This window comes from Ruditapes philippinarum, unplaced genomic scaffold (genome assembly GCF_026571515.1).
Source record: "Ruditapes philippinarum isolate M1 unplaced genomic scaffold, ASM2657151v2 ctg4965_1_1_1_1, whole genome shotgun sequence".
In the NCBI taxonomy this organism is placed as follows: domain Eukaryota; kingdom Metazoa; phylum Mollusca; class Bivalvia; order Venerida; family Veneridae; genus Ruditapes; species Ruditapes philippinarum.
In genome coordinates, this window is record NW_026856774.1 from 27,661 (window position 1) to 45,731 (window position 18,071).

The 18,071-nt window shown below is 30.4% G+C and overlaps 1 protein-coding gene across 1 annotated transcript; it reads left to right on the forward strand.

The window, feature by feature from the left end:
* Nucleotides 1-2,887: 2,887 nt before the first annotated feature.
* On the forward strand, nt 2,888-17,298 carry LOC132747664 (brain-specific homeobox protein homolog). Its single transcript, XM_060737109.1, has 4 exons — nt 2,888-3,578; nt 14,064-14,354; nt 16,376-16,560; nt 16,973-17,298. Exons 2-4 carry the CDS (start codon nt 14,072-14,074, stop codon nt 17,282-17,284), a joined length of 780 nt encoding a protein of 259 aa, XP_060593092.1. The 5' UTR covers nt 2,888-3,578; nt 14,064-14,071; the 3' UTR covers nt 17,285-17,298.
* Nucleotides 17,299-18,071: the final 773 nt, after the last annotated feature.

The following is an 18,071-nucleotide window of genomic DNA, read 5'->3' on the forward strand; positions in this document are numbered from 1 at the left end:
CAATAACTTTTAAGGACCTAAACTAAAAACTATTACTCCAGAACCTACATTTCTCAACAAAAGTTCCAACTAAACCTTTGTGTTTTGTGAAAAATCAGATAATAGGTGGTAGTAACATTTAATAATTATATGGATATGAAAGAGAACTGGCGAAACCTTGCGCATGGTGGGTGAAACTACGAAAAGACACCACGCAAATACACAAAAACACGCAATATTTAATGTTTCGCTTTGTCATCTCCGAATAGCGGGGAGAAAAATCGCCACGCGAAAACATGCTAAATTCGACTTTTCGCCTGTTCCAACTAACTAGTGATGCAGAAAATTAATTAAAACAGTTAAGTAGATGCAAATTCATGATTTATAACATATTCTATTTGGTAATTTAAAAGTCTATGTAGAAAGTTGGTGTGTACGGGATAGTATTTACCGATATTTACAGATACGGACAAATCATATGGTATTTTATATGTATGTAATATAACAACATTGACTGGCTTGTTGTTGTTGTTGTTGTTGTTGTTGTTGTTGTTGTTGTTGTTGTCGTTGATGATGATGTTGTTGATGATGATGACGAGGACGAGGACGATGACGAGGACGACGATGCCCTGCTTCTGTTATTGTTATTGTTGTTATTGTTGTATTGTAATTTCTTCATAATTATCTAGCTTGGGCTCAGAAAATTACCAAACAGCAAAAAGACGATTGACATTTTTTTACCAGTTCCACCTTAAAACGACCGCCCTAACAATATTGGCATAATGCCTTTTCCTTCCAAGGTCATACACAACAGTTCAGGTTGACTGTTTATTTGGAGGTACGGTTATGAATGGAGGGTTAAACGACTTCATTTTTAGACTATCCTTATAGGCAGCATGAAGAAGTTCTTGTCGAATTCATATATCTAGGAGAGAAAAATAGTTTCACATCAAGATTTTTTCGAAAGAGTAAATACCAGAGTGCCGCCATTTTGACGATATTAAATGTCACGAGACTGGTGAAACCGTGACGTCAGTTACTCCTTTTGTTCCAACGTGCGCTGTTAATACACAATTTTTGATATGACTGGTTTCTGTTATATATTCACATTCATACGCTTACATAATTTCACATAAATACATAAATAACAAACTCTTTCAAGCACACGTATTTGTTCTAGGCTTAATGAGGGTCTATCCGCCCTTTCAGGCACTGAGAGTACAAACCTCGGACACGTTATCATTCATGTCATTAAAGATTATTATATAAAAAAAAGCCGAATGATAAACATTTAAGGACACTTTCAAATAAATAATAACATGTATTTACATGTATTTATATTCATCCGAGGAAGCTATCTAGTTAGCTTACGGAACGTCGTTGGATCTACTAAGGTACTCGCTCGTGCCGAGGGCACCTGAACGTCTTCCTCTCCCATTGGCCTAAAACTTGAAAGTCACAATATGACTTTTACAGTGTTGGTGCGACGTAAAATCCAACACACTACACATCTTCTCCCCCTTTAAAAAACTAATAAGTCATTTATATTCTTACTTTTTGTTACTACTTGTTTATTTTCGCGCTTTATAATCTCCGAAAATTTTCAGTCAGTTTCCAAACCACACGAGAGACGGAAGTCAATGAAAAACAATGAAATATATGTAAATTAAACCTGGTACTATTTTTCATCAGCTTTTTTTCATACATGAAAATAATTTTATGTGTTATAAAGCATGGAAACGTACAAATATAAGTAATGTGTGATTTAAACTATATTCTAAGTTTACTCACTCCTACATTTAACCTACTCCCACATATACTTAATTGTTGGAAATATCAAATTGTTAAATACTATCTGTCATTCAATATAACACCACAGTACAATAGTTAAAGTGTTTTATAATAACATAAACTTTTCTATTTTCAGCTGTTCATAAAAGTGGCATGCACTCCTGCAGTTTACTTCAGTAGAAAAAAAAACCCGTGGAAAGCTCTTCATAATGTGTCCTTGTGAAACATATCACGTGCCGCGAACAAGACACGACGAGAATTCTGACTTTTATCGTCACAGCGGGAATAATTTTATCTGTTCTTGTCATCCAATTTTCTCTAATACGAACAGCTAAAATCTCGAAACCACCCTGAAAATCTGTTAAGAAGTTTTGTTTTATTCTTTTAGTTGCGTGATTATCACCAATTAAGCCGTATTCAGGGTGACTTTTTGTATAAAGTAGACTGTACGATTATTTTATTTTCGCAGTGTGATGACGTTCCGCGATCATAAAGCGAATGGTATGTGTGAACGGTCATATCCGTGGTGTTCCGAATTAGGGCTGTTTGACGCTCGGCATGCGCGCGCCGTAATCTGTTTATAAACCTAATAATGACCTATTGTAGTCCGTACAAGAATTGTAATAATGTTTCCCCCAAATTGCAATTATGATGTCTCAAGAAAATAAAGTGTGAACGACTTTGATTATCATATAATATTCGCTTATCTTGAGCGATGCTTCCTTTTGTAAGCTAGTATTAAGATAAAAATAACAAAAGTAAACAACCATTCATTTTTTGCGTCATAATACGTCCAAATATGGCCGCTGTATTAAGATAAAAACATAAAAACCCTCGGACCACATGCAGTTATATTTTTTACTTGTATATTTTGTCGACCATTATTTGAAAAGGGAACATCATAGAGTGTACGTGGAAATATTGTGCAAAACGTTTCTTTTTTAAATTATACAGTTAAACGGATAATTGGCGTTACAGTAATATATAAAAAGATTTTTAACAGGATCAAAAATAAAAATTTAGACATAATTGTGATGACAGTATATTAATAAAAAAGAATAACTTTGATAATACGAAAAGATAATTCGGATGGATATTGTATACATAGTTGTTTATTTGACGTTTGAAAATTAAATGAATTATTTTATTGTGTCGACAAAATGGAAGCTACGAGAAAATTGAAAAATTATGAAACCAAGTCGCACTAAATACAGGTTTATTTTTTCTGTTAATTGGTAAAATTGAACGCTAGAAATTTCGATTACTTTAGGTAATTTTCTAATTTTTAATTGAAAGCAATTAAAAAGTAATGCACATGTTTTTCCAACAAGCGCGGACAAAAGAAAGAAAATTTCAATTTACAACGCAATAATGTATAATATGTAACAATTCAACAACTTTAAGTGTAACTACAAATGAATTGAAAATCACTTCATTTCTTCTCATAAGCTCCGCCCCTTCCTGCCACGATGCCAAGTTAAAGCGCGATCATATGACACTATTTCTGTTGACAATATGGAATACTGTATTTTCATTGGCTAAGACTGAAGTACGGTCATAAATCAACTAGCTATGAGTTGCTGACACCATTATTAGAATTTTGTGATTATCGCACATAAAATGAGAATAAATTACGATTAATTTGGAATTACTAGAAGAGAATTGCCGCAATTTCGCCACTAAAACGATGCGCATTGTGTATTGCTGAGTGTTTCTATCAAGTGATTTCTGAGAGGCTGTTGACTTCTGTGGAGAAAAATATTTGAGAAGAAAAAGATATTTCAAGTTTACAAAATTCTGAAATTTAGGTGAGTTTGATATAGTTTAGTGATTTTAGTTGTGAAAAATATTTCTGTAGAGGAAAAAGTATCCTTGTTTATTCATTTTCTTTCTCGTGTTTTTTTTTCTTTTACGCCCGCGATCGTTTATTTTTCTTGAAATGTTTCGTCCGAATAAAGTTTTCTTTACGCAAAAAAATGGTTAATTTAAAAAACAAAGTAACTTTTAAATAAAATTTTAATATTAACAAGTATATTAGTAATACTCGCACACTATTTAGAACCTCGCGCGCTGAATTATTATTTTTTAAAACTCGCATGTTGTGTGAATTATGAAAATAACAAAATAAAAAAAATATGTGTTAATAAAGTATAAGATATATCAAAATACGGAATTGTGAAATGAATAAATTCTGACAATATATTCAACGAGACAAATAAATGTGCCGAATTATTATTTTTCATCCGATCAATTGTATAAGAAATGGAGCGACAAAACTGAAAATGATAAAGAATATATGATATATTTCATTACAAAATATAAGTATTAATATTAACATATTAATTTTAGAATAAAAAATATCAAAAGGAGTGCCAAAAGGATCGTTATTTCATATTTTTCCGTGATATATTTTTATTGTTTTCACAATACTGTTCATACAACAAAAAGAAATAATAAATTTATATAATCTATTAGTATTCTAATATTAATATGATTTACACCTGTTTTGTGACATAATATGAACATTATTTCATCATATTAATGTGCTTTTTTCTTTCTTTTTTTATTTTTTAAGCTTTATTGACAAATTCAAAAAAATCAAAAAAAGCATACATTCTTCTTTTTCATTTTTTATGTGTTCATTCTTTATATATAAGTTACATTTCCGATTTTAAGAGAAATTAAAAGAGAAAAAAATGATCGCAAAAAAAGAATAAAAAAATAAAAATGTGTAGAGCAAACAAAATATATCTTAAATTGTGCGCTTCTTCTGTAAATTATGATTTGTTTTATTTTCATAATATATTCAAAATAACAAAAACAACAAAACCAGGTAAATTTAGGGATGATGTGCCGTTTTCATTTTAAAGATATATTATAAAATGCGCGCTCAACTATTGTATTTATTACATTAAAACGAACTAAAACTTCAGAAAATAAAAAAAACTGGAATAAAAATATTAAAATATTTATTCCATAACAGCAACGGTCGGACCTATATATTTTTAATCAGTTTTGTTTATTAAATAATTTAGTAATTCTCTCAAACTAATAACAACTATTCGGCCAAATTTAAATTCTTCAACGAATTATTTCACCAAAAAATTTACAAAAAAGATTGCTTTTGGTATGGCTTTTATTACATTGATTTCAGATACATGAAGACATAGATTTCAACAATGGAACCATATATATATATTTTTTTAATTCCTAATTTTAATATCAACCCCCAAAAAGTTATTTGTTGTTTTTTATTTGGGTTTTATAAAACTCAATGCAAATTTCGCGTCTATTTTTCTATACTTATTATTATTTTTGTTTTCTATTTGATAAATATTAAATATAAGTAAAACACAGGGTATGAACGAAAATAATATTCTCTATTATCTAAATTGTTTATTATTACAAATAAAATGTTGCATACAAAATATAAAAAAACGTTGAAAAAAACACATGCAGTTTCATATCTAACCTGCTTATATGTTTTTATTTTATTTTTTTATTCATTTTTTAATTTTTATTTTGTAAAAAGAAATAATTTTCTTGTTATCATCTTTAACAAACATGTATTTTGATCTTATCTGTTATGATTATAAGTGAAAATGTTTAAGTAGAAGCATACTTTTGGAATATGTCAAACCTACTTTATCAAATTGAACCATCATATTATTTTGTATTATTTTGCGGAAAAAGTCTGCATTTCAGCATCTTCTGGCGACCAAATTTTCCTCTTACACGAGTAAATATCTTAATAACCACAAGGAGAGATGAAAAAAAATATAAAAAAATAAACAGGGGAAAAAATAACAATTATTAACAGTAGCATACAAATTATCTGGTTTTTATATTATTATTTTTATAACATACTCGTACATGTAGATATAAAATGATTGAAAATACATTGCGGCTTTTTATTTCTTTTAAAATTTTTATCAATGTCAGTCAAATTGAACGAAAATAAACGGAAGTTAATAAACATGCGAATCCGTTCTATGGTCATAAAATTATGTTTGTTTCTTACTCAATATTTTATGTTTGTCACCATCTCAAAATAAAGTTGTTATTATTATTATTATTATTATTATTATTATTATTATTATTATTATTATTATTATTATTATTATTATTATTATTATTATTATTATTATTACTCTCTTTATTGTTATTATTTACTAGCCTTTGTTGCTAAAACATTATTTTGGGAACTAGTATTGGGGAATTTTATTATTTTAAAGACAATCATTGAATATAAAATAACTACACACTATTGATATATATTTAGAAGATACCTTTTTACATGACATATTTTAGGGTCACTATGTAATTGTCTTTGTCCAAGGTACAAACTTTTTGTCGAAATTTATATACGTATTTCGAAATTTTAAAAAATCTAGAAACTGTCTAGATCACAGAGCTTTTATTTGTAATATAAGTCTCTGTCTAAATGTACTGTTTTAGTCTGTTACTGTATATGGTCGTTGTAAGGTTACCTTCCTTCATCTCATGTCAAAGTAAACCGATTGTTCAGATATTTATTAATATTGTATGCATGCACTCAGACTAACCTTGGGCTAACTAAGCTTTTTTTTATAATCCCAGAATTCGCTGTAGCCCGTATCATTTTCACATTGATCAATGTGTCACTGGGTCACATTCAAATCTAAGAAACAAAAAACTAGCCGAAAATAAAATCTAATCTACCCTGGCGCCAGAAATTTTTTGACGAATTACTGTTTATAGTCGATTTAACATACACACTTGTTACTATTTTTAATTTATTTGAAACTAATTAGTTAAGTATTACGCATATACTTATAAATAATTCAAAAAGTCAATGTCTTTATAGTATGTATAAATTAATCCATGTAAATATTGTGTAAGGAATGGTATAAAAATGAACATTTATGTACCAGAATATTTAATTTCAAATGAATTTGTAACAAAAACAAAACATGGCATTTCTTCCTGAAAATTATCTACTACAGAACGGTGTCACATGACTGCAGTACAAACAAGATTTGTTTTGAAAAAAGGTATAATAAAATTGGCAAACATTGATTAACACTAATAGTAAAATAAATGAGATCTAATAACGACAACTTGAATTAAAAGTGAGCTATAAAGCATGCAGGTACCTTTTATCATTTTCAGGGTTTCAGTTTGTATATCAACATAAGGGTTCTATAGTTTGCAACTAGATTTATCATCAGTTGAAATGTAAATTATTTATTTTTAGATTAGATTAATCCAACCCTTTAATGTTACATTTATTTGATTTTTTTATTTTATTTGTTCCAACTGCATATTATTTATGAAGAAGCTATTTAATAAATGTTACATTTAATTCTATTTATGTTTTTCGTTATGTAATTGATAAAACTTGTATAGTTCAGTTATGCAATACACCACCACATATGTATAAATATATTTTTTAAATTGCCACGACGCTTTTTATATAGCATGTTTACTGTAAATGTTTTCGGACGAAGGGACCGGTTGTCATTTGGACAGTAATCGGAGAAGAAACAAAAAACTAGGTTTTGCAGTAGTTTAGAAAATCAATTAATGAAGATACTAATTCATTTACCAACCAAATATTATGACATGTGTTTTCTTAATGTATTAGATATATTATTGACACTGTTTCTAAAGTCATTTAAAGACTAAATTGTTAAACTTAAAATATTCTTGTCCGTCCAAGACATTTTTTATCTAAAAATGACATGTGTATCAGTAATATAGAACGACCAAGTTGGTTTCATCAGTTGAACTTTTTTTCAATTTTTTCATCTTTACCCAAGAAGTGGTACTTTGGAATAAATAACGTTGTTTGTCAGCTTTGAACAAATAGAAAGAGGATGAGTCTTTTTGTCATCTATCATTGTGGCATCGTAATATCTTCAGTAATGATAATCTAGGCAGAATTCTGACCGTGCAACAATTGAATGCAGTTTTTGAAACATTATAATTCTAAGTTATAAATCTAACCGACGTCTTATTCATTTCACACTAAAAAGTAAATATACGACTGAAAAAAAATCCTAATATAGTTTTTACAAAAGCAATATAAAAGTAAACCATAATCTGACAAAGACAGAGAGAAAACAAATCGAAGTTTCCATTTGGGTTTGAATCCACACCCCATGTAAAATATCTCTCCTCAATGAAAAATATATTTTCCTCAGAAAGGAGGTCTGCATTTTAGGCATCTAATTCCTTAACATTTTATAGATATCTTTAAATAGTCGAGGAAAAAATGATTTGCAGGACGATAAAGTGACCATACATTTTTCCAAAAGCAACAAGAGGCGCATTTTCCCACCACGGACTTTAATTTAAGTCCGTGCTCCCACTCACTACATGAATTACAACTTTCGTTTTAAGAAATGTTGGTGACGTCTGTCAATATCAACGACATTTTAATAATATATTCTATCAAATTATTATATTATTCAAAATATAAAGTCTTCAGACTGGTTTAAGAACTGCTCTTATGTCCACAATATGATACAGGTGCCATCAGTGGATGATTGTTTCACACGGTGTATGCTAATTTAAGTAGGTGTGTCTTATTTATTATATTGCTGTTGTTTTTAATTTTGTTGTTTTTGTAAGGATGGTATATGGACATTGGAAACCTCAATAACAAAGATAGAAACGTTTAAACTTTACTACGCAGAGAAAACATCGATAGAAACAGATTTAAATGTTTTCATATTTTTCTTATTCTTGTTGCACATACATGTATTTACAAAAATATGTATAGTATAAATATTATACAACACGTCACAAAAATCAAAAAATACTTCTTACATCATAATAGGACCCTTTGCAGAGGGAACTTTGGATAGTCGGTTCGTAGATTGTGTAGAACAAATACTAAAAAATAGTTATTTCAAAATATCTAAAAGAAAAATGAAATAATCTTAAACTTGTCCTTGCAAATTAAGACCTCAAGAACAATATGCCATAAAATCAAAAGACAATAATTTAATGAAAGACAAAACCGTCATTTGATATGAACTTGTTGAGAACCGGCAGTTAGATTTAAACATTCAAGTCGTAAAATTACGGGTATCCAGAGATGCTAGAGCGCATAAAATAGTTCCATAACGCTGCACTGAAGTAACTTCACTCGAATTAATGGCGAAATATTACTACCTGATGGCGTTTTAGAAATTACTTAAAGTCCCTAATTCGCCAATTAATTCTGATATTTGTCAGAAATTGGCACGACATGGGTCCATTTTTAGAGACTTGTGTTTCCACTTTACAAATAACCAAGTTACACTCCGCAAATGCTCCTTAACTACGCGCTCATTTGTTAAGGAAATTCAATATCCGCGGGAGGCGAGTTCCAAAGGCATGATTTCTTAGAGACTGGCGTTTTATGGCAATTTTCTTGGCATTTTCCGATATTATACTGAATTAGCTCACATTATATTCAGTTATCAAAGTAATTTGTTCAAATTTCATGGTATTTTTGTCATTTCGAAGCACTTGGAGATGTAAGGAGGTAAATCACGGAATTCTTTCTGTATAATGGAGTATTTTCTGCCTGTAGTGAGGTCCATTAGAGTACCTTTTCCCAAATTGTACATTCTGAATTTATATAAATTGAGAAGGAGTGAACAGTATCGGTTTGTTATTCCAAAAATGTCTTATAATTAATATATTAACGACTAATGCATTCTTAAATAATTATATTCGCCGTCGTCGTAATAGCGATAAGTAAACAAAGGATATAAAGGCGTTCTATATAGTTACATAAATATATATTTATAACTACAACTATGGACAAGTCTTTAATGTACACACGTCTACCGAATGATTTTTTTTTAAAATTGAAACTGTAATTGAAATAATGCTGACATTCATTTCTTATTCGTATAAAAATAAAAGGTCGTAAACATAATACATCATCTTAGATATACATATAACTGTAAACGTGAACAATTGTATGTAATATCTTTAAAGATATTATGTAACACATATATAAGATGAAGGACGAATTAAAAAAAATACGTTCCATAACTTTTCAGCTTGTTCATGAACAAATTAATTTGCAAAAAGAAGTTGTATATTTGAGCAACAGCGTTGTTCAAATACGAATTTACCAATTAAGTCATGTTCAAACATATTAAACATTATAAGTACAAATAGCAAAGAAGTTTAAAAATTAATTTACAGAGTAAAATACAATACATATAGAAGCTGACGGACAAATGTCAGTATAACTTACCATATTTATAGATCTTTGTTCAGATATTAGTAGTCTGTAACTGTATCTGCTGTTAGTAAATGGGAAGGTGGTACAGCGGTTTTGTTTCGGAAAGTTAGCTAATGGGCAAGTTGAGTGTTACAGTTATTGTTCCAGAAAGTTAGTTGATGGGTAAGTAGGAAGTAGAGCGGTTTTGTTACAGAAAGTTAGTTAGTGGGCAAGTTGAGTGTAACAGTTTTTGTTACAGAAGGGTAGTTAATGGGCTGGTAGGGTATAATAATCCGGTTTCGGAAGATTAGATTATAGGCAAGTGCGGTATATAAGCGGTTTTGTTTCGTAAGGTTAGTTTATGAGTAGATGGGGTATAATAGTTAGGTTTCGGAAGGTAAATGGATGGACAAAACGGGTATAACGTTGGGGTTTTTTGTTGTTGTTTTTTTTTCAGAAGGTCAATAAATTGACCGGTGGGGTAAAATGGCTTTCTTTATTAAGGTACTTGTAGTAAATAGATATAGGGTTTTGATTGTCAAATTGTAAGTTTTGCGTGGCAGTGGACATGTGGGTGTGGTGGTCATTACTGGGAAATATTTTTGACTGAATGGAAACATGGGGCTTGATTGTCATTTTTGAAACATTTTGTTATTTAATGGACTGTTGGCGAATGGTGATCCTTTTGGGATTTTTTTAGTTAAAGTTCATTTTCGGGGTGATTTTATTCTTTTTCTTGAAAAAATATCGGTTAATGCTTTTGATACATGTAGATTTTACTGTTATTAACCATTGGTTTAGTATCTTTGTAAAATCATTAAAGTAAATATTTTAACATTCTGTAATGGGTTTATTCATAAACGATGTAGTAAACATAGTCATATATTACATCTTAAACTATATGTTAATATATTTAACAACATCGATAGAAACATTTACAAACATAGCAAAATATAACTTAACAACAGTACAACATTTACAACAACATCTTGATAAGATGAATCTCAACACTTCTCAAAATAATATGTTTCATAACGTATTAAACATAAAATAATTTCCTCTTTGAAATACTCAGGAAGATCCAAACAGAATGGATACAAAAAAGAAACATTGTTTCGAATAAGGTAATAATTAAAATATTTGCCAAGTCAGGGAAATTGGGAAATCCGGTAATTAAACTTGGAACCAGGCAGAATGTTTCCTGAATGGGGAGTGAAAATGTCTCCCCTGAGAACGCCTTAACGTCCAATTAATTGTTAATTGCAAGTTCTGATAACTGTCTCATATGTTTTCATTCCTCGCTTCTTGCCTTTAAATGGGTTTAATTGAGAAATAGAAACACAATTTACCAAAATTAACCACAATGGGAATTTATAAATGTCTTAAACAAGTCCTCATTATAAGAGAGTGTGCTATGAATGACAAAAACATAGTTAGTTACTCACCACTCCCTTAATTATCAGTTTCTTAAGACGAAAACACGCGAACTACATGAGTGCGTTCACTAAACAACAACAAAAACAACAATCAAAACAACAACTTAAACAACAGCGACAATAACATTAAGCATTTATTCTTCATTTATCTTAACTTGAAATTTAGATGTAAACAGAAAGCAATGGTAAAAATTAAATTCGTTTTCGTTTTTAAATGGCCGAATTGTACAACTGCCGAATATGAAAACATTTATGTCACGATGCTCCAACGAAAATCGACTATAGGAAAGGCTCAATATGCCTAAAAATTATATCTTGTTTCAGTTATTGGCTATATATCAAACTCATATTTTGCTTCACAAAAGTATCTTACACAAATCTAAACAACGTTATAAAACACATGTTGCCCTTTCTACAGAAGAAAACAATTAGTCATTTTCTGAGGCTAAATGTGCATCTTAGCGCTTACAAATTAAAATGTTAGGGCAAAAATAATTCCACATCATGCGAGCAATTTCGGACCTTTGAATATCTATGATAAAATTCTTATTAAAGAAAACATGTTAGCTTTTTTATAAAAAAAAAAGGTTGAAGTACTTTCCTTAAAGTCAAATATTTATTTCTTACCGCCTTTTGTCTCGCTAATTGTGTTGTTTCCAATCATCATATCACTTATACATGTACATGTAATACATATGTTGAGCTTGAAACAACATTTCTCGTGTCTTCAACGGTTTAATATAAATTTGATGATAAAAAATGGCAGTCACATATACTTTATAAACGGTTTGTTCATTTTCAATCAAATACATGCTTTTTCTGATGATGTGAAAACAAAAGGCAAGAAGACAAACTTAGACACCTATTTATTTCTAAAGTTACAGTTTTAGAAATTTCTGTATGCGGATGACTTTTTCTGATGCAAAGAAAACGCTGCAAAAAGTATTTGTTCAGGCTCTTTCTTTTTTCAGACCGAATTTTACTTTACGAAAATACACACACATAAAAGTAAGAAAAACGAAAACGGAATGTTCTAAAAAAATATCCTTCATATTGAAGTGTATCTTCAAAGTTTACGTGATGACATATTACTTGTTTTTGAGAGCACTTTGGGGCCAATTAGTGCTTGTTCGAAGCTTAATTCAGTAAATAATCTTTGCCGCTCCAGGAATACTTGATGATCATTGTTCACGCAGCCAACCTCTTTTATCGCCAGAAGACGTCTTAATTTGGCAGAAATAACTCACTGGCTTATAAATTACGATAATTCTCTTATTATGCTTTAAAGATTGTCGTCTGCTGGGAAAATTAGGTATTCCGAGAAGGCGACAGTCGAGAATCTGTTTGCTTAAGCAACTAAAATGATCCATGCTATTAACTTAATGCGATATTCTCTCTCTCAGGCTAAAATCACGACAAATTTCAAAAGGCAAGGAAAACTCGCTAACACTCAAATTAAGCTGTTTTTATCCTAAATTAACTTAAGTAATCAGAAAATTTGATTAATTTATCAAATTTCGGAGCTGAATTAGATAGCAAATGGAATGCATTATGCATTACAATTGTTACGTGAAGGCACTTAATTTCCGCTCGAGGTTTATAGACTTTATAGAATCAGGGATGATCTGACAATCTAACGTAGTCGTAAGAGCTTTAGTTTGTCCATAATGAAATTTGTGATTAAAGATGTATATATTTAGAACACACACGGACATTTGTAACTGAACTATCGTGTTTATTTTTGACATAAGTGATATTATACGGAATTTTTCATATTTATATATATGCCCGAACAATACGATTTCAGATTAAAATATTATATACAGATTTTCATCCATTCGTTAGATTTTGCAAATACACAAAAATGTAAAAATACAAATAAATTCATAGTTAAAACAATAAGTCTCAAACAATAACTCTTCTGTCTACTACAGCAGTTACATGGTAAAAGCGATAATTATCCCTTGACATTAAATATTTTGGTCAGTAATTAATTTTCTGCGCCGCCTGTAAACAACCATCTTCTAGTGGAACTACTTCCGGTTATGATGAAGTCTGCTTATGTGCTATAATTAGAAACGGAAGTAGATCCCTCAATGCGTGAGAATAGGATTGGGTTATAATCATTCTGTAATTTGACGGACATTAGGGATTAAAGCTTCCTTTAAGGGCAATAATTAATCATCAAAGAGTTCATTAATTCCATTTGGATCCATTTATGTCTCTCTGTAACGCCTTAGGAAACCTCTAACGTGAGATAAAAATAGTAAATGAGGGTTTTATTGAAGAATGCTTAGTTAGAAGACAGAGAAAAATAGTAACAAATAACATATTTTCTCTTTTGTTAGTTGACTTCTACATCAGTAGTTCTGAATGATTACAACAGAGTTACGAAAATTTAACAGCGACAAGCAATGTAAATATCTAAAGATGTTATTTATTTATTTATTTATTTATTTATTTATTTATTTATTTATTTATTTATTTATTTATTTATTTATTTATTTATTTATTTATTTATTCATTATTCATTCATTCAATTATTTATTTATTTATTATTATTTATTTATTCATACATGTATCTATATTTGCTTATTTTTTGAAGAAGTCACCGGACACTATTTTATCTCTATATTTTTTTATTTCAGACGATTGAATGATGGAGCTCGGCAGATTAAAGGAAACTACAGCTACCTCGCGACCATCTTCATTCTTTATTGAGGACATTTTGTTGAGCAAACCTAAACAGCTATGTCGAGAATACTCTAACCTCAACAATCTGTCCGCCATTATGAGACCATCACTTCCGGCGGAGTACGCAGCTGCGGCATATCACTGTTTTCCCGCTTCACCAGTATTCTTCCCCCATGTTTTACAGCATGTGCAGGGACTTGCAGCAAAGCATGCCGAGCACCACTTCATATCACCGTCAGCAGCTGGTAAATGTTATTATCAACTTTAACTCAAGATAACATAACTATTGAAATAGTGGTATTTCTAAGGTGAACAGTCACATGAAGTGTGTTATTATTTATTATTATTACAATGATCATCATCATCACTGTCATCATTATCATTGTCGTCATCGTCATCATTATTATCGGCTAATTTTACGTTTTATATCTTTGTTCTCGGGTTTGATCCTCGGGTTTGATTTGCTTATTTGTGAACGAACTTTTGAGTGAATGGCTACTAAAGAGTTTTCAGTACAAACATGAATAATAATTTTCAAAAATGATAATGATATAATATAATAATATAAAGAATTTAAAAAAATGATATAATTTTTATTATGATATAATAAATGAATGGATTACAACAACGCGTTAACAAGTTATAAATACTGTAATCAGTTTTTTCACAAGTTGTTATCTAACATTACTTTAATTTCTAGTACTGATCGTCTAATACAAGATAAATGAAGATATCATAAGATCCCTATGTTGTACAATATTATGGATATATTTGATGTATTAAGATTAAGATTTTAGTTGTAAGATATTTAACAATTTAACACCGCACCGCCTAGGTATATATATTCTTGCGCTCAAGAAAGAATCCGCGGGTTATATGACGTAACGAGACGTGTTAAGGACACTTAAGGACCACTACAAAAGGTGGATAAATAACTGACAATAGGGGCCAACTTTCCCTTAAACTTGTCCTATACGTCTACTAAGCGTTTGCTTTGTACTGGTTGAATTGTAATTAATGACAATACGTTATGGTGCGAGCCTGTCTAATTGCAATTTAGTACAGTAAGTTTGTGCTATCTCAGACTTTACAATCCAAACATGTATTTAGCGTATTTAACAGATTCTTATTCACGAATATCTGTATGTTAACAGGTGTTTTACAATTAGGTGACAATGTGTTAAATAGTTTTGATATTATTTTAGCGCGGAAGTATACATGATAGGAATATTTGTATACTAACTTATTGACAACATACTGTTTTGATTAAGACAATTTTCAGAATTTCCGTCGGTTAGATGATAACTTGATTAGAATGTGAGAATTTCCTAGTGTCACGCCGCCAATTGACATTCTATCCCTCCATCATGCGATGTATTAAAAAATTTATAAATATAACACAAAGTATCTCCCACTTTGATTTATTTGATAATTGCGGCTCTTTATTTCACCTGGCACACCCTGTATACACGATGAGAGCTTGAAGTGATCGAGGTGTTCTTCTTGTGAATTTTACTGTGGTTTAGGGCGTTAAATTGCTATCTATATTCGCTAGATTGCCGCTGTTAGATATATTTATATAAAAAAACTAATCAACATATTTCCAGATATGGACAATTATATACACACGTTTTATGCTAAAAATTCTCGACTCGAGAATATTTAATTATCGATACTTATATATAAATTGAATGAATCTGATCCAAATATTGTTAACGACAAAACAACCATCCTCGGCTTTGTTTCATACATCGTATAAACAAGTCACCTGTCATTCTGTGCTTTGTGTTCGCATAGTATAAGATTCAAGTATGCGAAAGAAAGTTGATGTACATTTATTTTGTATAATAACTGCCTGCATATTAAGATTTATAATGTTTTAACAGGCAATATATTACGTAAACATGGCGGGGTCTATACGTGATTACATAATATATAATAATTTACAAAACAGCACATTTTTTTTTATTTGCGAAAAATTAATATCAGTACATTTAGTAACAGTGTACATAGATTAAAGAGCAATACGATCATAAACTGAAGCTAGATACACAACTGGCAAACTTTTTTTATGAATGTTAATTAGTTCATGGAAGTTATCCAATGAAAAATGACTTTATAAACGTAAAGTATTATAAACAACTGTAGAAACAAACTGTATTGCTGCGTTAAATCAATCAACTATATTGCTAAAATCAACACATCATAAAACATTGATTTATAACATATTCTGAAATTTTAAAATGGCGTATTTATTATTATTCAGGATTTCCTCTGGGTCCCCTCTTTCAACACGATAGTCCAGGAAAGCACTGCAGGCGGCGGAAGGCTCGAACTGTATTCAGTGACCAACAACTAAACGGCTTAGAGAAGAGGTTCGAATCTCAGCGTTATTTATCAACCCCTGAACGTGTAGAGCTAGCTTCACAACTCAGCCTGTCGGAAACTCAGGTACTTTATGTAATATTGTGTCTGTAAAAAAGTCATTAGCGTGATATTGAATGATATATGAATTGAAATTAATATTGTTATATTATTTCTACTGAATTCTTTTACCTTTTTCTTTTTCTTCATTAAAACAAAACAATACTTGTTTAGCTCACTTGACGTACGGACTTTTATTGCATAATTGAAGTCCGTGCTTGATGGAATGATGACAGTCTTAGTACGCGAACCATATACCGGTATATCACAATTAAAACTTATCAATATTTAAGTATAATGCAAATGAATAAAAGGGGGGTGCAATTTACGCAGCAGCCGCTTCAAGTAAAATTATGTAAAGAGTATGAAAAATGAAATGAAATCTTTTCTCTGTAACTGTCTAAAAATACAATATAATATCTTCAAACCTTCATTTCAGGTGAAAACATGGTTCCAAAATAGAAGAATGAAACACAAAAAGTTACAAAAGAAAGGACATAATGATTCTGATGATGTCACGGAACTTAACGACGATGACAGTGATTGTGGAAATTATGACGAACATTCCACGTCTCTTGATGAAGAGCGGACGTCATGTTCATCGTCCGGAAAATTTACCAGATATGACGTAGAAAGTCTCGTGAAAGGTCAAAGTTCATTTACATCCGGGTGTTCAAATTATCACGCGAATACAGATGACGAAGACAATGAAGAAATTGACGTTGTTGAATCTGATCGCGAAAACTCATGACAAAACAACAAAAATGAAATTTATAAGTGTCATATACATAAAGTATTGCGGTTTTGATAATTTATTTTATGGAAAGCCAGTAGAGGAATTATTCAAGGCCAGTTATTATTTAACAGCAACACATGTGCAAGAACAATACAATGGGGAGAAGGATTGAGTGGGTATAGTAATAACTTCACGAACACTGACATTCCGGCAATATACCTTTTGTTTCATATTTCAGCAAAATTATTCAAATTATACCCATTGAACCATCGTCTTTTTTTTTAATGAATAGTTATATAAATGTACACTTGTTCATAGGAAAGCTATACATGTATGTTGAATTTTAAATGTTTCTATTATTAGTAACATTTTGAGCCTCTTATTCAACCATTACTATATTAAAAATTTTAGCTGTTCAGCCAATGGAGAAATGCAAATTTTTTTTCTTCAAAAAGGTATATTCTATTTTTATTTGTAAAGCTTTTTAAACAGAACAGAATATCATGAACAATCACAATATGAAATACAGGAATGAAATCATTTTTACGGCAGCTTTTACAAAGATTTTGTTACATTATGTATTCAGGATTTGTATCCTAGGAAAAATTGCCGATGCTAGGGGATCGTGGACGGCACCTTGCACTTACCATCAACGCCCATAAAAGGCTCGATCAAGCCAAGTGTGCTACATTTTCAATTATGCCGTTTTTGGCATTCTTTAGGGATTTTGTTTTCCTATATGTTGTTAGAATAAATGCATATGTTAAAACAAATTTATCACAAACCCGTTCCGTTTTTGCGA